This window comes from Portunus trituberculatus, chromosome 4 (assembly GCF_017591435.1).
Source record: "Portunus trituberculatus isolate SZX2019 chromosome 4, ASM1759143v1, whole genome shotgun sequence".
NCBI lineage: Eukaryota > Metazoa > Arthropoda > Malacostraca > Decapoda > Portunidae > Portunus > Portunus trituberculatus.
The window spans coordinates 5152571-5172570 of record NC_059258.1 but is presented as its reverse complement, the minus strand read 5'-3'; the positions used below and the strand labels follow the sequence as shown (position 1 = coordinate 5172570).

Genomic DNA, 20000 nt, shown 5'->3' with positions numbered 1-20000 from the left:
CCTAACTTGGAGTAACTTTAACCTAATATTACCTATCTTAATCTAACTTAACCTAACTGTACCTAACTTAAGTACTGTAGATAATTTTCCCTACTGATTTGCTTCCTAACTTGATCTAACTTGCCCTAACTCTTCCTAACTTTACCTTACAAATCAGCTACCTAACCTAACTCATCCTAACTTCAACCTAATCTAACCTAACTAAACCTACCTCTAACTTACCTTAACCTAACTTTACAAAATTCTCCCTACTGATTTTCTACCTAACTTAACTTTCCCTAATCTTAACCAAACCTAATTTTCCTAACCAAACTTAACTTTAAATAATCTTAACCTAACCTAACCTAACCTAACCCTTTCAATTACAGAGACGTATTTTTGCCATGATTTTTGGGTGTGATTTATTTATTTGAATCAGGAAGAGTCTATGGAGGTCAGAAGATTAATGGCCACAGTCTTCACGATTCTAATCCTAGCATGAGTTTCTGAAGTTATATAGAATCGCCAATTAGTAAACAGAATCACTATAAAAACATGGCATTCTACTGAAGGGATCAACTATTCTAACTTTCGCTAACTCTCCCTAGTTCAGCAAGGTGGCACGGTCGAGTTTGGGCACAGGGCTGATGGGCACACTCTTCACGTACCCCGCCGTGCTGGTAGAAGACCTGCAAACACACGGCACCTCCCTCTACGGCACGCCACTTAATATAGACGGCATGCAGGACTTAATCGGTACGTGTTGACCCTATCCTGACCTCAAATGACCTATCCTGGCTTGCTGTAGAGTTATCTGTGTATTATCTTAAGCGAAGTGAAGAGAATCAGGTGGTCTCGGTTAAGGAGGATCGGAGCACAATATAAGTTGGTCTGAGTGGAGGTGGTAGTGACGTCACGTGTTGGAAGGGTCGGCTGGTGTCTGATGGTCTGTCCTGAAGTTTGGTCAGTCGTGTTAAAGGCTTTGGCGGTGAGCACATGACCCCTTGAGTAGCAGTAGTAGTAGTAGTAGTAGTAGTAGTAGTAATAGTACAATAAATGCCCGCTTCTTGCATTGTTCGTGGAAGCTAGTCTACGTATGCACCGGAAAGGAACTGCCCAATATTTTCATAATTTACTCGAGGATGAACTGAGGAACTGAGGGACAAAAAAATAAATGAATAAATGGGGAAAGTCTTACAGCTATATTCAGAAACGCCTTGCTTCTCACTACTACAATTTTGCAAGGCCACTGAAACACCTAGCCTGGTTTTCAAGACAGTTTTCCCCTTTAATAAACTAGAAACCATGCTAACCTAACTTAACTTTACCTAGTCTTAACCTAACCTAACCTAACCTAACCTAAACCCTTCAATATTGAGAGGCCATAGAAATACTCTTAAAAAAACACGAGTATCTTCAACTGGAGCCTTTGGAAAGAGTGATGGTGAGACAACAAAACGTTTCAGAATACAGGCCATGGCATTGCACTTCCTGACTCGACCAATGCTACGCTACACATCTCCCGTTTTCTTTCACCTCCGCTTTCAATACGTGACGTCATAATCACCTGCGCGAAAGGTACCTGTTGTTCTCTTCTCTTAATCTAACGTGACCTGGTGTCATTTTAATCTAGACTAAGTTTGCTGTTGCTGTTGTTGTTGTTGGTGGTGGTGGTGGTGGTGGTGGTGTGTGTGTGTGTGTGTGTGTGTGTGTGTGTGTGTGTGTGTGTGTGTGTTTTCCTGTTATTGTGTCTTCTTCCTGTCTCTAAATCCTCTTTCTCCCCCTCCTCCCCTCCTCCTCCTCCTCATCCTCCTCCTCCTCCTCCTCCTCTTCCTCCTCCTCTAACCACATATTTCCTCCTGTTTTGTCTATCTTTCATTTCTACTACATCACTAAATTCCATTCTCTCCTCCTCTTCTTCTTCCTCTTCCTCTTCCTCTTCCCACTACCTCCTCCTCCTTCCCCCTTCTCCTCCCCACCAAATATTTTCTCTTGTTTTGTCTCTCTTCACTTCTCCTTTATACGCTAAATTCCTTTCTCTCCTTCCTCTTCCTCTTCCTCTTACCGCCACCTCCTTCTTTTCCTCCTCTTCATTCTCCTCCTTACCAGATCGTTCCCTCTGTTTTATCTCTCTCATTTCTCTATACTCTAAATTCCATCTCTTCCTCTTCCTCTTATCACTACCTCCTCCTCCCTCCTTATCCTCCTCTTGATCCTCCTCCTATTTTGTCTATCATTTTTCCATCATACACTAGATTCCATTCCTCTTCCTCCTCTTCCTGATCCTCTCACCACCACCACCACCACCACCACTACCACCACCTCCTCTTTAAACCAACAGGCAGTCTTCTAATGCTCTCCTCGCTACCCGGAGCGTGGCTGACTGGGGCCTTGGCAATGCGTCTCGGGAGAAGGAAAGGAATGATGATGAATGGAACTTTTGCATTCATTGGCTGGCTTGCTATGGCCCTCATTCCTCACGCCGCTGGTATTCTTCTGTCCAGGTGTGGCTTGGGGCTGGTTTGGAATGGGTTTGGAAGGTTTTGGGAGGTTTGGAGTGGTTTTGGGTAGGTTTGGGTATGTTTGTGTAGGTTTGGAATGGGTTTTGGAAGGTTTAGGTTTTGGCAGGTTCGGAGTGGTTTGGGTACGTTTGGGTATGTTTGTGTAGGTTTGGAATGGGTTTTGGAAGGTTTTGGCAGGTTTGGAGTGGTTTTTAGTAGGTTTGGGTATGTTTGAGTAGGTTTGGAATGGGTTTTGGAAGGTTTTGGGAGGTTCGGAGTGGTTTTGAGTAGGTTTGGGTATGTTTGTGTAGGTTTGGAATGGGTTTTGGAAGGTTTTGGCAAGTTCGGAGTGGTTTTGGGTAGGTTTGGGTAGGTTTGAGTAGGTTTGGAATGGGTTTTGGAAGGTTTTGGCAGGTTCGGAGTGGTTTTGGGTAGGTTTGGGTATGTTTGTGTAGGTTTGGAATGGGTTTTAGAAGGTTTTGGGAGGTTTGGAGTGGTTTTGGGTAGGTTTGGGTATGTTTGTGTAGGTTTGGAATAGGTTTTGGAAGGTTTGGTAGGTTTGAAGTGGTTTTGAGTAGGTTTGGATATGTTTGTGTAGGTTTGGAATGGGTTTTGGAAGATTTTGGCAAGTTTAGAGTGGTTTTGGGTACGTTTGGGTATGTTTGTGTAGGTTTGGAATGGGTTTTAAAGGTTTGGCAGGTTTGGAGTGGTTTTGATAGGTTTGGAGTGGTTTTGGGTAGGTTTTTGTAGGTTTGAGTAGATTTGGAATGGGTTTTTGAAAGTTTGGAGTGGTTTTGTGTAGGTTTGTTAAGGTTTTGGTAGGTTTGGAATGGGTTTGAGAAAGTTTGGAGTGGTTTTGGGTAGGTTTAGGTAGGTTTGGATAGGTTTTTGGATGGTTTTGGTAAGTTTGGAATTATTTTGGCTAAGCTTGGAGTTGTTTTGGAAGGTTTGAGTAGGTTTGGAATGGGTTTGGGAAGGTTTGGAATGGTTTTAGTACATATGAGAAGGTTTCAGGTAGGTTTGGGTAAGTTGGGATTGTTTTCGGTAGGTTTGGTAGCTTTGGAGTGGTTTTTAGGTAGATTTTGGATGGTCTTGGGTAGGTTTGGGTACATTTGGGTAGGTTTGGAATGGTTTGGGTACATTTGGGATGATTTCGGTAGGTTTGGAATAGTTTTGGGTACACTTGTGTAGGTGTGGGTAGGTTTGGAATGGTCTTGGGTGGATTTGTGTAGGTTTTGGTAGGTTTGGAGTAGTTAGGGGTACATTTAGGTAGGTTTGGAATAGTTTTCGTTGGTTTGGAATGGTTTCGGTAGGTTTGGAATGTTTTTTGCAGGTTTAGAATGCTTTTCCGATGGTTTGGATAGGTTTGCAATAGTTTGGGAAGGTTTGGTATGGTTTAAAATGATTATAACAAGTTTGGGTAAGTTTAAAATGCTTTATACAGGTTTGGAATGGTTCTGGAAGGTTTAAGATGGTTTGGAAAGCTGTGTTATGTATTCAGGTGTGTTTTTTAAGTTAATTATGTGATATACATGTTTTAACAGGTGTGGGAAGGTATGTGTATGTATTCTTTAGATTGTATTTCGTGAAACAGGTGTGTGGAGGTTTGGAAAGAGTCTGGGGAAGGTTTGCTCTTCAGATTAAGTAACATTACATATATCTTCCTTCTCTTCACTCTTTTTTTGCAGGTGTGAGTGACAGATGTGTGTTCTTTCAGGTGTATTTCAGGTGTGGCTGTGGGAGGCATGACTGTCATCGTTAACTCATATGTGGCAGAGTTGGCGGATGCAGATGTGCGTGGGATAATGTGTATGTGTCTCAGCCTCGCCATCCTAGCAGGTGTGTAGGTTTGTAGGTGTGTCAGGGAGGCGTGGCGGGGCGGGGTTGGGCGGAGCTGGTTTAGGGTATTGTGGGGACAGGTGTGTGTTCATGGGGCGGGTGTGTGTTTGTGTGTTGCTTGAAAAATTGTGTCTGTTTGTCTGTGTTTTTGTTTCTCTGTCCGTCCGTCTCTCTCTCTCTCTCTCTCTCTCTCTCTCTCTCTCTCTCTCTCTCTCTCTCTCTCTCTCTCTCTCTCTCTCTCTCTCTCTCTCTCTCTCTCTCTCTCTCTCTCTCTCTTCTCTCTCTCTCTCTTTTAAACATGTGGCAAGGCCCTTGAGAGAGAGAGAGAGAGAGAGAGAGAGAGAGAGAGAGAGAGAGAGAGAGAGAAATGTATGTGATCTCTTTTGCTTTTAATCAATCTTCTTTTTCCTCCTCCTCCTCCTCCTCCTCCTCCTCCTCCTCCTCCTTCTCCTCCTCCTCCTTTCCTTCCTCTTCTCTCTTTTCCTCGTCCTCCTCCTCCTCCTTCTCCTCCTCCTCCTCCTCGTCCTTCTCCTGTACGTGTGTGTGTGTGTACTTATATAAACAAACTTAACATACCACACTCTCTCTCTCTCTCTCTCTCTCTCTCTCTCTCTCTCTCTCTCTCTCTCTCTCTCTCATTATTTTTCTCCTCTCTTCTCTTACCAATCAACTTGTTCAATATATCAGTCAGTTTTTAGTTTATTCACTCACTCACTCACTCACTCACTCTCACTCACTCTCTCTCACTCTCTCTCTCTCTAGGCCAGATCCTGTCAGTGGTTCTGGGTTACTGCGTGCGTTACTTCACCGCTGCCTTTATTAACGCCCTGGTTCCCGCTGCCTTCATCCTCTTCCTCTTCTGGCTGCCCGAGTCACCCTCCTACCTCGTGGTCACAGGTAAGAGAAAACGGGAAGGAGAATGGGAAGAAAACGTGTCGAGAGTGGGTGGAAAGGAGTGAATATGGATGGAAAGTGGGTGAAAATGAGTGAATATGGGTGGAAATGGGTGAAAAGAGTTAATATGGGTGGAAAATGGGTGAAAAAGAGTGAATATGGGTGAAAAGTGGATGAAAAGGAGTTAATATGGATGGAAAATGGGTGAAAGAAGTGAATACAGGTAGAAATTGATGTAAATATGAAAGAAACAAGTGAAAATCAGTTAAGATAGGAAAGAAACAGAGAAAATATAAAGGAAACGGATGGAAAATGGGTGAAGGAAACGAGTGGAAACGAGTTAAAAGGTGGAATTGAGTGGAATTGTGAAAGAAAAGGATGGAAACAGGAGAGAATGGGAAAAAAATTGAAGGAAAGATAAGAAAATAAGAAAATGGACGGAAAACTGAAGAAAAGAAGAAAAAAACGACGGGAAAATGAAGAAAAATAGAAGAAAAAGGACGAGAAAGTGAAGAAAAGAAAAAACAGTACACAATTGATGAGACACTTAAGGAAAACAATGAAGACCAGATGACAGACAATCTATACCTCACCTCACCCATCCCTCCATCTCTTTCTCTCAATCAACCTTTATTTTCTTTATTTTCATCACTTTCCTGTTGTAATATTACCAGCGTCTCAAATTCCCTCAAATCTCTTCCTTCTAACCTCCATCTCTATCTTATCTCTCAGGCAAATAAGACTAGGCTATTGATGTTACACTGGATCTGAGAGGACACCAGTCACACCACGCCAATGTAAAGCAAGAAATCAACAACTACAAGGTTTTCAGCACTTCGAATAACTAAATCTCTTCCTCCTAATCTTCATCTCTATCTCTCTCATCTCTCAGGCAAATAAGACTAGGCTGTTGATGTTACACTGGATCTGAGAGGACGTCACACCAATGTAAAGCAAGAAATCAACAACTACAATGATTTAATAGCTCAAAATTTCTTCCTTCTAACCTCTATCTCTATCACTCTTATCTCTCAGGGCAGGAAGACAAGGCTATCGAGGTTCTACTGGATATGAAAGGACGTGATGCCTATGTAAAGTAGGAAATTAACAGCTACAAGGATGACTTCTCTACATTAACCCTTACCAACACCTCAAATTGCCTCTATCTCTATCTCTCTCATATCTCTCAGGCAAGGAAGACAAGGCTATCGACGTTCTATTGGATCTGAGAGGACGCCACGCCAATGTAAAGCAAAAATTCAGCAGTTACGAGGATTTTAACACCTAATCTCTTCTTCCTAACCTCTATTTCTATCTCTCTTATCTCTCAGGCAAGGAAGACAAGGCTGTCGAGGTTTTACTGGATCTGAGAGGACACCACGCGGATGTGAAGCAAGAAATCAGTAGCTACAAGGATTTCAATAAGCAGCAGGAAGGAAGTACAGGAAGCTGGCGGACATTAGCGCAACCTGACGTGCTCAAGTCACTATTAGTGGTTTCTGGTCTCTTCTTCCTTGTGGCTTTTACAGGTGTGTGTGTGTGTGTGTGTGTGTGTGTGTGTGTGTGTGTGTGTGTGTTGACCCTTTAGCTAAGAATAAACGTATATACTCGTATCAATGTAGAAATCATTATATAAGAATGAAATTGAAAAAAAAAATGAATATGACTAAAATTCGGGATAAAAATAAAACATGGCAACATCAACAACAGAGGAAAACAGAAATAAAAACAAGAAATACCAAGAGAGAGAGAGAGAGAGAGAGAGAGAGAGAGTTGAATCAGGCAATATAAAGGTTTCAATTCCACTCCCAATGTTCCATCTGATCTGTGTCAAGGTTCGTGTGTGTGTGTGTGTGTGTGTGTGTGTGTGTGTGTGTGTTCTTGTTTTGTTTTATTCAATGTTTTTGTTATGTAGGAAAGGTATATAACAGTCAAAGACGACGAAAAATAGCCTAACCTGAGCTAGCCTGACCTACGCTAAGCTAACGTAACCTAGTGTAGCCTAACTTAACCTAACCTAACTTCGTGCATAAAAAGAGAAGGTTGGTCCCTATACAATGAAAAGAGTAAAACGAAATTAGAGAATAAGCTTGATTCATTTACTCATTTCTATATGCTTCTGCTTATATTTACCTACTAATTAATCTATATATCTATTAATCTATCTATCTTTCCATCTATCTACCTTTCTATCTATCTATCTCTCTATCTATCTATCTATCTAGCCGTCATTCATTCATTATTCTCTCTACAGGTTTCCTCGCTGTTAATTCTTACTCAGTGCAAGTTTTCGAGGCAGCAGGCAGTTCCGTGGACAGCGGCTTGGCGTCTATAATTCTGATGGTTCTGCAGGTGTGTGTGTGTGTGTGTGTGTGTGTGTGTGTGTGTGTGTGTGTGTGAAAACTATCATGAATATACTGATTATTCTCATATGTATATACGTAAATTGAAACTCTCTCTCTCTCTCTCTCTCTCTCTCTCTCTCTCTCTCTCTCTCTCTCTCTAGTTTGCAGGAGGTATTGTCAGTGTCTTCCTAATTGATGGTATAGGGAGAAAAAACACGCTTTTCCTTTGCTTTTCTCTCATGGCTGTGGGTCTGGGGCTCATGTCAGCCTACTGCGGCGTGCTGGAGAGTGGCAGGTAAGCTATGACTGTCTGGGAGTGGCTAGGAGTGGCTAGGAGTGACTGAGAATAGCTGGGAGTGAGTAAAAATGGTTAACCCTCTGCCACACACACACACACACACACACACACACACGCTTAACCCTTTCTGTCTTTCCCACAGCACCACCACCACCATTATCACTGCCACCACCACCGCCACCACCACCGCCACTGTATCAGCCACGCCCCCTGCCGTAGTGGGAATAGAAGGCTGGGGATGGGCGCCTCTTGCCTTCCTCGGCTTGTCCCAGACTGCAATGTTTATGGGGTTGAATCTGATGCCGTTTTTGTTGAATCAGGAGTACTTTCCCACGGCCATCAGAGCGCAGGTAAGAGAGAGAGAGAGAGAGAGAGAGAGAGAGAGAGAGAGAGAGAGAGAGAGAGAGAGATTGTGTATTCTCATTATTATTATTATTGTCAATATTATTATCATTAGCAGTAGTAGTAGTAGTAGTAGTAGTAGTAGTAGTAGTAGTAGTAGTAGTAGTAGTAGTAGTAGTAGTAGTAGTAGTAGTAGAAGCATTGTTTCGGTTTTAATTTATTTTTGTTTTGTTTCTTTGTTAATAAATTAGTTGGTAGTAGTAGTAGTAGTAGTAGTAGTAGTAGTAGTAGTAGTAGTAGTAGTAATAGTAGTAGTAACAATAATAACAAACTAACAACTAACTTTTTCTCCTTTTCCTTCTCCTTTTCCTCCTCCTCTTCCTTCCTATTCTCTTTTGCACCTCAATCTAACCATTTCCTGCCTTACCGTCTCTTCTGCACCTTCATCTACCTGTCTGCGCCTTCGTCTGCCCCTCCCTCAGGCCTGCAGTATCTGTTTTACCATGTGGACTCTTAGCACCTTCACCACACTGCAGTTCTACACGCCCATGGTAACTGTAATGACGCAGGCTGGTCTCTACGGCTTCTACTGCTTCTTCTGCGTCATCGGAATCCCCTTCACCTTCTTCTTCATCAGGGAGACAGCGGGGAAGGCCGTGGGGTGAGGGAGGAGACGAAGGGAGTGTCAGAATACAAGTAGAAAAGTGTATTTGTGTAGGAATGTGCATGTGTGTGTGTTTTGTCTCATGTGTTTTGTGTTGTTTTAGCTTTTTAGTGTGGTCTTTTGTAGAATGTATGTTTTTAAGGGTTGTTGTTGTTTTTTTAATGTTATACCTCAAGGACACAAGGGTTGGTGAAGACTTAAGCCATGTGTTGTCCTTCACAAAGTTGTCCTCGTTGAAAAATATGGTTGTCTGTTTTCACCTCTTATTTCCCGTCCATTCATTTGTCTCAGTCTGGAAAAACAACAACTAATTGATATTCTAAAGCGCTTTGTTGCCTCATCACCATTGTTCACACACACACACACACACACACACACACACACACACACACACACACACACACACACACACACACACACACGAAGGTATGAGAGAATAAAGAACACATTATCAGTCATGCATAACACTCATTTTGTCATTATTACTTTTAAATAATAATTGATAATGTATGTTGTGTTTTAATTTACTAAACATAGAAGCGGAGAGAGAGAGAGAGAGAGAGAGAGAGAGAGAGAGAGAGAGAGAGAGAGAGAAGGGGGGAGGATACTGAATACTCTAACAATTCAGATCGTTTCCAGAAGTAGGCGTAACAGAGACTCGCCTTTCTATTGTTATGTGCATAAGATCTTGTATCACAACAAGACTGCCTCCTGGGAAGAACACAGTCTTGTTCACAAATTTGTAAGTGCTTTGTGAATTAAGAAGTGTTTAGCGAGGTCACTCAAGGTTGGGAGGGTGCATGCAGGGCACTGTTGTCTCTCGGCACTGACACACTGACACACTGATAATCCTTCAAGTAATTAGTGTTCTAGTGACGCAGTGAGTGCCCCTCTGGAGATGCACAGAGGCGGCAGCGTTTGTTCTCCGAGGTGTCCAGAGTAAGCTGTCACCCATGGGAGTAGTACATACCCCAGCCGGAACCACCCAGCTCACACCACCGGCCGGGGTGGCGGTGTGGGGGCTGGCCTGTGTGTCGCCATGGTGTTAATTAAGCCACAGTGTGCTGGCGCTGCCGTGGCTGTTCTCGGCCTTCTGCTGCACTGTCGTCTCAGCCTGGCGTTTCGCCTTGCCACGCAGTTGAAGTAAGGTGCTGGGAATGGTGTGGACAACCATTGCACTCTGACAAGCCTGCCTCGCCAGAGCTGCTCCTCATTGCCCTGGATGTCGACATGCGACGGGACACCCAGCGAGGCCACGCTGAGTGACGGCCCTGCCCGAGTCTTGAAGCACTTGAGCCGCGGTGTACATGGTTTGTGTGTCAGGTGTAGGTTGTCACAGTGTTCAGTGAGGAGTGTGTTATCACTTTTACGTTATTAGGCCTGTGTGCTATTGGTAATTAGGCCTAAGCCCATATTATGTATGTACTTGTTACACAGGCCTATAGATGCGTCTTTATTAATTATTCAATGAAAAAGCAGCTTTATATATATATATATATATATATATATATATATATATATATATATAGAGAGAGAGAGAGAGAGAGAGAGAGAGAGAGAGAGAGAGAGAGAGAGAGAGAGAGAGAGAGAGAGAGAGAGAGAGAGAGGTAATAGTTGCGGTAGAGTAGAGAGAGTAGTAGAGAGAGAGTAGTAGTAGTAGTAGTAGTAGTAGTAGTAGTAGTAGTAGTAGTAGTAGTAGTTTTTGTTGTTGTTGCTCTGATGGTGGTGATTGTGATAGTGATGATGGTAATAGAAGTAAGAGTATTAGTGGTCGTAGTGGTAGTAACAATAATAATAACAGTAGTGGTGGTAGTAGTAGTAGTAGTAGTAGTAGTAGTTTTTGTTGTTGTTGCTCTGGTGATGGTTGGGTGTGATCTCCTTGACGGTAATGGTGTTCACCTAGCAGTGAGTAGTAGTGGTATGTAAATCGAGGAGTTGTGACCTTGTTGTGGTGTGTGGTGTGTGCCTGGTCTCAGGCCTATCCTACACACACACACACACACACACACACACACACACACACACACACACACACACACACACACACACACACACACACACACTTGAGAAATTCACAAATTAACACACACACACAAACGCCACATTTACCGAACCTTCACCACATTAAGAGGAAACAAGCGTATAATAACAAGCCACAAGCCGTTGTCTAGTTAAAGCATTCTCTATGTTTTAAGTGTGTGTGTGTGTGTGTGTGTGTGTGTGTGTGTGTTGCTGGGGTTGCTGTACGCTTGTAAGGGGGCGAAGAGAGCGGAGGAGAAATTGTGAGGGGACGAAGGAGGGAGAAAGAGAATGTATTAGAGAGAGAGAGAGAGAGAGAGAGAGAGAGAGAGAGAGAGAGAGAGAGAGAGAGAGAGATTATATGACATGTTAATTAATTGCTACACCAAGAAATATGAACCTTCAGACCAACTTTTATCTGATACACAATTTCTCTTTCTCTTGCTTTTATTTAGAATGATGTATGATTTAGTGTCACTGTGCGGTGAAAAGCATCAATCACTGAAACTTTACTTTACTGTTTGTTCCTTGTCTTGCAATAAACGAGAGAAAGCAATCTTTTTGGCACCATTGCTCCCGGAAACGACGATAGCGCAGAACTGAGACAGACTGAGACATGTCAACAATAGCAAATAGATAATAAGATAACACTTGAAAACACAAATAAACCAAGCTGTAATAGATCAAACACTTAGCTAAAAGGAAGAAAAAAGAAAAACTGAAAATAAAAGAAAATTAATGAGTACGATAATGAACGAGATCGCTAAATGATTAATTGATTGATTGATACATTTATTGTTGCATTAATAAATAAATACAACAAAGGAGGAGGATGGACCTTGCCACCCACCCCCTGGGCAAAGACTTAAGGTTAAAGTATCAAAAATATAACAATAGACAGTATACATAACAAGAATATAAGTATTTCAATAAATAAATACAGATATTGCACACCTTATTGCCTAAACATCCTACAGTGTTGGAGCAAACTGAGGATATTCCCTGAGTATATCCCTGAGAGTGGCTGAGTCTAGGACTCTAGGAGATGGTCAATGAGGCTATACAAGTCATGTTGACCTTGTGGCCTAAATTTAGCAATGAGAGGACATTCCATGCTATAGTGACACAGAGTGTGTCCCCTTGGTGCAACACACAGCACACAGCACACACCAGGAGAAGCACTTGACTTCCCAAAAGTATTTGTAGCCTAATCTGAGCCTCATTGCCACCCTGTCGTGTGATACAGTGTGTCTCCCGTAGGTGTAAGCACTGCTCTGGGAAACACGAGCATAGTGAAGACTAGTGCTACTGCCCCTATGGCAACAAAGCTCCAACTGATCACTAATGCTACTGTGTACTAGTGTCAGGATCCACTGTGTCACTGTGTCGTCTTGGAGGGCACATTAAAATTTTACCCACATGAGAGGGTATCCAGGTGAAATGGACCGTGGCACCAGCACCTTCTAGGGCGTGGATGAGATCAAGACACTTATTAACTATATCACAGTCCATGGGGGAGGTAGACTGAAGAGAATACAAAGCAGCCTGACTGTCAATAAAGAAATAAACATTCTAATGTAGAGGCGCCACAATGTGGAGCGCCTCCAGTACAGCATACAGTTCTGCTCTAGTGGAAGACATGTGTGCAGGGAGCCGCCTGGAAACCTCAGTGTCAGTGTAGTGACTGGCAGAGATGTAGTCACGGATGAACAGCTCACATCCAGACCTGCTGCCATTGACTGACCCATCACAATAAACATGAATAGCCTGAACGTGTGGGTACTTGGACAATTTAGTTATGAACATGTCTTGCAGCACATGAGGGAGCCATGGAGTCCCTCTTGGGCTGATGCAGAGTGAATATCAACACTGACACGGTGAGGGTTCCAGGCGGGTTGCAGCGGTGACATACCAACGTTAATACAAGCCTCGGCTACACCTACACTTGTCAGTACTCCCAAGATCTTCCCGAGGTATGGTGTTGTAGGAGTCCGAGGATCATGATACAGGGGCGTCAGTGGTTCCTTCAGAGTCCGAGCCCGTGCATAGCATCCGATTAACTGTGCGACAAGTCATTTCCTGTATCCTACACATAAACAGAGACCCAGACTTAAAAAAAAAAAAAAAACACACACAAGAACCACTTAGAGCCCAAACAAATCAAGTTGCGATGAATGATACAGTTAGATAAAAGAAAATAGTGAATAACAATGTCCGACAATTAACGATTTAACGGAGTACGATCAGGGTCTCTCAAACGATAACGAAACAGACCGAGACCCAGAGACATGTAAGCATCCAACATTTGCATCGGTGTGGTGGTGGTAGTGGTGGACGCGCTTAAGCATTTGTGAAGTTATTGGAGTTTGTAGAGTGTATTGGAGCGAGGTGTAGGAGGGAGGTGACTCGTGAAAGGTGCAGTGATTGGTACATGTGGAGTGCGTGGGATCAAAGGGGGCAGGAGTGCGGTGACAGGGTGGCATGATGGGCCCAACACTGGAAGGATAGGGAGGGATAGGAGAAGGGCTCAATTTTTACAATATCAACAACTCACTTCTGGATATTATTTTTTTCTGGTAGATTTCGACCTGTTTTGAATGTGCATTTCGTTTTCCTGCAAATCCGTTTTTTTTTTTTTTTTAACCCCGTGTTCATATATATATATATATATATATATATATATATATATATATATATATATATATATATATATATATATATGTGTGTGTGTGTGTGTGTGTATGTCCCTCTGTTTTCATTTTCTCTTTTCTTTGTCTTGTTTTATTATCTTTCTTTTTCTCTGTCTATCTTATTTTGTTTCTGTTCTCTTTGTTTCTGTTTTCTTTTTCTTTTTGTCTGTCGTGTTTTTTTTTTTTTTCTCTCTCTCTCTCTGTCTCTCTTGTTTTTTTCTCTCTGTCTGTCTGTCTGTGTGTGTGTGTGTGTGTGTGTGTAATTCACTGTTTGATCTGCTGCAGTCTCTGACGAGACAGCCAGACATTACCCTACGGAACGAGCTCAGGGCTCATTGTTTCCGATCTTCGGATAGGTCTGAGACCAGGCACACACCACACACCGGGACAACAAGGTCACAACTCCTCGATTTACATCCCGTACCTACTCGCTGCTAGGTGAACAGGGCTACACGTGAAAGGAGACACACCCAAATATCTCCACCCGGCCGGGGAATCGAACCCCGGTCATCTGGCTTGTGAAGCCAGCGCTCTAACCACTGAGCTACCGGGCCGTGTGTGTGTGTGTGTGTGTGTGTGTGTGTGTCTTTCATAGACAAAGAGAGTATTACTATGATAAGATTAACTGTTGATTCTTAACACCATCCTTCATAAAACCAGTCCAGTAGAAATTGCAATGTCTATTAATTCTATATCACTTTGTTGTAAATGCTGTCAATTATTGAGTATTACTGTCATAGGATTAACAGTGCCACATAAAATCATCTCTCTCACCCATAACCCCATAATTATTGAGTATTGCTGCAATAGAATTAAGCATAGACTCAACACCCAATAAAGTCACCCATACTCAATAAAATGACTTCTCTCACTCACCCATAACCTATAATTACTGAGTATTATGGAGAGAGAATTAACCATAAGCTGTGAACACTTTGCCCCATAGAAACAGCTGTCTCACTCACCCATAACTCATAACCATTAACCTAACCTAACAACCTACAGACTAACCTGCTTCTTTCCCCTTGCCTTCCTTCCCACTCACCTCTGCCACTTCTTCTTACTGCCTCACTCACCCATAACTCATAACCATTAACCTAACTTAACTAACTACAGACTAACCTGCTTCTTTCCCCCTCGCCTTCTCTCACTCACCTCCTCACTCACCCATAACTGTCCTCCATCAGTCAAGAAGCACAAGAACGATGCTGTCTCGGAAGCAGAGCAGTGTTGGCAACTGCTGCGTTCAGGGAGGTACTCGGAGTTCAACTTTGTGTACTATCGAGGCACCAAGTTTGGATTTGCTACGCCCAACGCCAGGATTGAGAGTATCTTGATGTCTCTTCCCCTTCATGCTGTGAGTGGTTGTTAGTTTGTGTATTTACTTAGTTGTATTAATCTAGTTGCAGCATACAGGAGGGGGAGCTGTGTTCATGCTGTCCCATCTCTGTTATCCAAAAAATTATCCAACTTCTTAATCCCTTCAATACTGAGATGCATGTTTACCACCAGCTTTGAGTGTGATTGCACCATTTTGTTGACATTAAGAAGCATGTATGGAGGTTACAAGATTAATGGTCATAGTCTTCACTATTTTAATGGCCCCCCCAATAATTGTTCTGAAGCTGTGTAAAATCGCCAAATAGTAAGCAAAATGAACATGAAAATACGTCAAGGCACAGAAGGGGTTAAAGTTACACATGGTCACTGCTATCTAGTGTGTGTGTGTGTGTGTGTGTGTGTGTGTGTGTGTGTGTGTGTGTGTGTGTGTGTGTGTGTGTGTGTGTGTGTGTGTGTGTGTGTGTGTGTGTGTGTGTGTGTATTCACCTAGTTGTATTCACCTAGTTGTAATTTTACAGGGCCTGGGTATCATACTCGTGTGGCCCCGTCTCCATATCTACACACATCCAACCTTCCTTTCAAACTATGCACACTCCTCGCTGACACCACCTCCTCACTCAAACCATTCCACACCTCCACACATCTTTGTGGGAAACTATATTTTTTCACATCCTTCAAGCATATTCCCTTGGCTATCTTTTTACTATGCGATCTTGTAGTTCTATTTAAGTTTTCCTCTCTCAACATCATTTGCTCATTATCCACTTCATCCAGTCCGTTCAACAGTTTATAAACCTGTATTAAATCTCCTCTTTCTCTTCTTTGTTCCAAGGTAAGCAAATTCATTTCTTTTAATCTCTCCTCATAGGTCATTTCTGCCAATTCCGGAACCATTTTTGTTGCCATTCTCTGCAATCTCTCCAACTTCCTTATATGCTTCTTTTTATAAGGGGACCAAACCACTCCAGCATATTCCAATCTTGGTCTAATTACCGTACTAATTAATTTCTTCATCATATCTTTATCCATATAATGGAAGGCTAATCCAATATTTTTATCAAATTATACGTTTCTCCAAACATCTTATCAATATGAGCCTCAAACTGCCCATGGTCTTGTATTATCACTCCCAAATCCTTTTCCTTTTCCACCTTTTTCAACACTACTTCTTCACCCATCTTATATGACCCTCTTGGCCGTCTTCCACTCTTCCCCATCTCCATCACATGACTTTTGCTCAGATTAAATTCCATTTGCCACCTCTTGCTCCACTCCCAAATCTTATCCAGATCTGCCTGTAAAATTTCACAATCTTCTTCACTCTTCACACACCTACACAACTTCGCATCATCCGCAAACAAATTAATATAACTGTTTACTCCCTCTGGCATGTCATTAATATATACAAGGAAAAGTATTGGTGCCAGCACTGAGCCTTGTGGGACTCCACTCTCCACCACCAACCAGTCCGACTTTGCATCCCTTATTACCGTTCTCATCTCCCTCCATCTCAAGTAGTTTTCCATCCACTTTAACACTTTTCCTTTCAGTCCTCCATAAATCTCTACTTTCCATAACAGTCTCATGTGAGGTACCTTGTCAAAAGCTTTCTTTAAATCCAAATATACACAGTCCATCCATCCCTCTCTCTTGTATTTTGTCAACCACTCTTGAATAAAAGCTCAGTAGATTTGTTACACATGACCTCCCTTTCCTAAAGCCAAATTGATGATCCGATAATAACTTATGATCCTCCAGGAACCGTATCCAATATTTCTTTATCACCCTCTCACAAATCTTACCGACCACACTTGTTAGAGACACAGGTCTATAGTTAAGAGGCTCTTCCTTACTGCCTCCCTTATAAATGGGCACCACTTCAGCTCTTTTCCACTCTACTGGTACTTCCCTGTTTCTAATGAGCACCTTATAATATCATATAATGGATCAATCAATTCTTCTCTACATTCCTTCAATAATTTTCCTGAAACTTCATCTGGTCCCATCGCTTTATCATCTTTAAGTTCCTCCAACATTTTATATAACTCCTTTTAGGTATCTTAATGTCATCCATGTGCACATTTCCTTGTACATTCTGAGGCTTTACAAACATTGTTTCTTTAGTAAATACTTGTTGAAACCTATTATTTAGCAATTCCGCTATATTCTTAGGGTCATCTACTATCCCTTGCTCTCCTTTTAATCTTTCAATGGACTCTCTCTTTTAAGTTTACCATTTATGAACCTGTAAAACAATTTTGGATGTTCCTTACTCTTGTCTACAATATCTTTTTCAAATTTTCTTTCTTCCTCCTCCTTACCCTCACATACTCATTTCTCGCCACTCTATAATTCTCCTTATTTAGTATATTCCTGCTCTTTTCCATCTTTTCCAAGCCACATCTCTCTTTTCCTTAGCCTTAACACAAGTTGCATTAAACCAATCCTTTCTTCCTTCCTCTCTCGGTTTATACTTTGGTACAAATTTCATAACTCCTTCTTTATAATATTTCATAAAAATCTCATATTTTTTTGCACTTCTCTGATTTGTAACATCTCCTCCCAATCTAATTTTCTGAAATAATTTTTCAAACTTTCTGTGTCCATCTTTCTATAATTCAGTCTACCACTCCTGTATGTCTCGTCTTTCCTTCGCTGTGTGTGTGTGTGTGTGTGTGTGTATTTACCTAGTTGTATTTACCTAGTTGTAGTTTTACAGGGCCTGGGCTTTATGCTCGTTTGGTCCCGTCTCCATATCTACACTTATCCAATTTTTCTTTAAAACTATGCACACTCTTTGCTGACACCACTTCCTCACTCAAACTGTGCCAAGTCTCAACACATCTTTGCGGGAAACTAAATTTTTTAACATCTCTCAGACATCGTCCCTTCCTTAGTTTCTTACTATGCGATCTTGTGCTTCTAAAGTCATATTCTTCTCTCAGGATCAGTTTCTCATTATCCACTTCATCCATTCCATTAATCAATTTATAAACTTGTATCAGATCCCCTCTCTCTCTTCTCTGCTCCAAGGTTGGTAGATCCATTGCCTTTAGTCTCTCCTCATATGCCATCCCTTTAAATTCTGTGTGTGTGTGTGTGTGTGTGTGTGTGTGTGTGTGTGTGTGTGTGTGTGTGTGTGTGTGTGTGTGTGTGTGTGTGTGTGTGTGTGTGTGATGGGATCCAAACACACACACAACACTATAAGCACAAAATATCATTCACAAACAAACCACACAAGTCATTTCTTGTATCTACTTTTCCAGAAATCAAAAAAAGAAGAAAAGAGAAGAAAAAGCAACACATTCAGTTTCTTCATACTGACAATTTTAATTAAATTTTAAATTTTAAATAAATGACAATTTTAATCAAACTTGCTGCAGATATCTTAATTAAACCTTCCTTTATCAAAACTGGCTTAAAACAAACATGTAGATGGATTTACTGTTATTGCTGTTGTGGTCTGTGTGTATCAGACATTTGGCACACTTTTGGCTAACTCTCTTACTCTTTTAAGGGAACTGCCAATCAAGTGGGCCTTTGTTTTTATTTATTTATTTTTTTTATTTATTTATTTTATTTATTTTTTTTTTTTTTTTTCTTTTACCATGTGGGCTTTTCATGGGAATTTTTGGGCTAAAGGGGAACTTTGGCTGGCTTTCCCTCATGCTTTAAAAAAAAGTCCAAGATACAACAGACATTGTTTGAAGTGAAGATTTGAACACACTCTCACTTCAAAGCAAGTAATAAACAGAGCCTCCCCACACCTTATCTCAACAGAGGTGGGAGTACATGCACCAGCCAGCGCCAGGCACACCGGAGTACAAGATCACAGAGGTGCTTAAGAATCAGAAGGACTGGGTGTAGCCAGCAACTGTGAAGCAACTGTGAGGGAGCCAACCTGCTCACCCTTTCACTGAGACTTACCACTGACACCACTAAAGCTTGTGCAGTTCTTAGGAGCATCAAGTAAGAGTAAGGGAGTTAGAAGAATGTATTTAGTTTGTAGATTAGTGGTGGTGGTGGTGTAGGAAGTTGAGTCTTGGTTGGTGATTGGAGGAAGGAAATTCAATGACTGTTTGTGATTGAAGAGAAAAGAAATTAGTCTCAGTTGGCAATTAAAGGAAGAAAAATTTAGTGACAGTTTGGAAATGAGCACAGCGCACCAAAAACAGAGTTATGATATTAAGTTTAGGTTAAGATATTTCTCCCTGTCCTTTGGGTAATTCTGTACTAATCTTTTAGTGAACTTGCAATTCAAGTGCATAAAAATTGCATAAAAAAAAATAGTGTGGCTTTGCTTGGCTGGGTTTTTTATATGCCTTGGTGTACCACAAATGTGATTACAAGTGAGCAGTTTACACAATTTCAGATTGCTAAGATGACATGAAGGTAAATGATTGATAAACATAAACTTTTGTTGACTCTTCTTTTGTTGCAGGCTTTAGAGGTCCAGCGGCACACTGCACACTGCTTGCATAAACGTGTGCAGAGTGCAAGACAGAGAGGGGCAAGGATGAAGGATGCTTCAAGACAGAGAGGGGCAAGGATGGAGGATGCTTCAAGACAGAGAGGGGCAAGGATGGAGGATGCTTCAAGACAGAGAGTGGCAAGGATGGAGGATGCTTCAAGACAGAGTGTGGTAAGGATGGAGGATGCTTCAAGACAGAGAGTGGTAAGGATGGAGGATGCTTCAACATTGACAGCTTCATTGGTTCATGCTTTTTTGTTTTGTGGAAAGTAGTGCACACAGTTTTGACTAAAGGATTGTATGTCATAACATAACATAAATAATAGGATAACAAAGGGCCACCAGGGCCCATCTAGGTTATCCTGTATCAGTCGCACAGCGACCTCGTCATCAGTACTTAAAGATACACTTACAAGTACACAATGTCATCACTCATATTGATAGATTGTGACTTGTGTTGACTTTTGTGCATCAAATCACTTAATTACATTTACTTACTAGTGTATCTGCCTACCTATCCATCTCTCTATCTGTTTTTTCATGAAACTGTCCATTTACCTATGAATGAACGTATCAAATTACCCGCTTATCTATCTATCTATCTATCTTCACACAAG

General features: G+C 41.7%; 1 protein-coding gene and 1 long non-coding RNA gene across 12 annotated transcripts in view; both read left to right on the top strand.

Moving 5' to 3' along the window:
- LOC123511811 (facilitated trehalose transporter Tret1-like) overlaps window positions 1-9372 on the top strand; it is a 22554-nt gene extending 13182 nt beyond the window's left edge. For all 11 annotated transcript variants that reach the window (XM_045267900.1, XM_045267884.1, XM_045267855.1 and 8 more), the window contains 9 exons: window positions 588-735; window positions 2321-2483; window positions 4198-4319; window positions 5082-5216; window positions 6545-6742; window positions 7468-7565; window positions 7720-7853; window positions 7999-8206; window positions 8681-9372. In XM_045267900.1, coding sequence (XP_045123835.1) covers window positions 588-735; window positions 2321-2483; window positions 4198-4319; window positions 5082-5216; window positions 6545-6742; window positions 7468-7565; window positions 7720-7853; window positions 7999-8206; window positions 8681-8863 — 1389 coding nt within the window. In that variant the 3' untranslated portion in view covers window positions 8864-9372. The remainder of the gene's footprint in view (window positions 1-587; window positions 736-2320; window positions 2484-4197; window positions 4320-5081; window positions 5217-6544; window positions 6743-7467; window positions 7566-7719; window positions 7854-7998; window positions 8207-8680) is intronic.
- A 4764-nt stretch (window positions 9373-14136) lies between these two features.
- Window positions 14137-20000, top strand: part of LOC123512050 — a 13214-nt gene continuing 7350 nt past the window's right edge. Inside the window, exons 1-3 of the long non-coding RNA XR_006677016.1 lie at window positions 14137-14928; window positions 18693-18881; window positions 19354-19587. This is a non-coding gene — a long non-coding RNA (uncharacterized LOC123512050). The remainder of the gene's footprint in view (window positions 14929-18692; window positions 18882-19353; window positions 19588-20000) is intronic.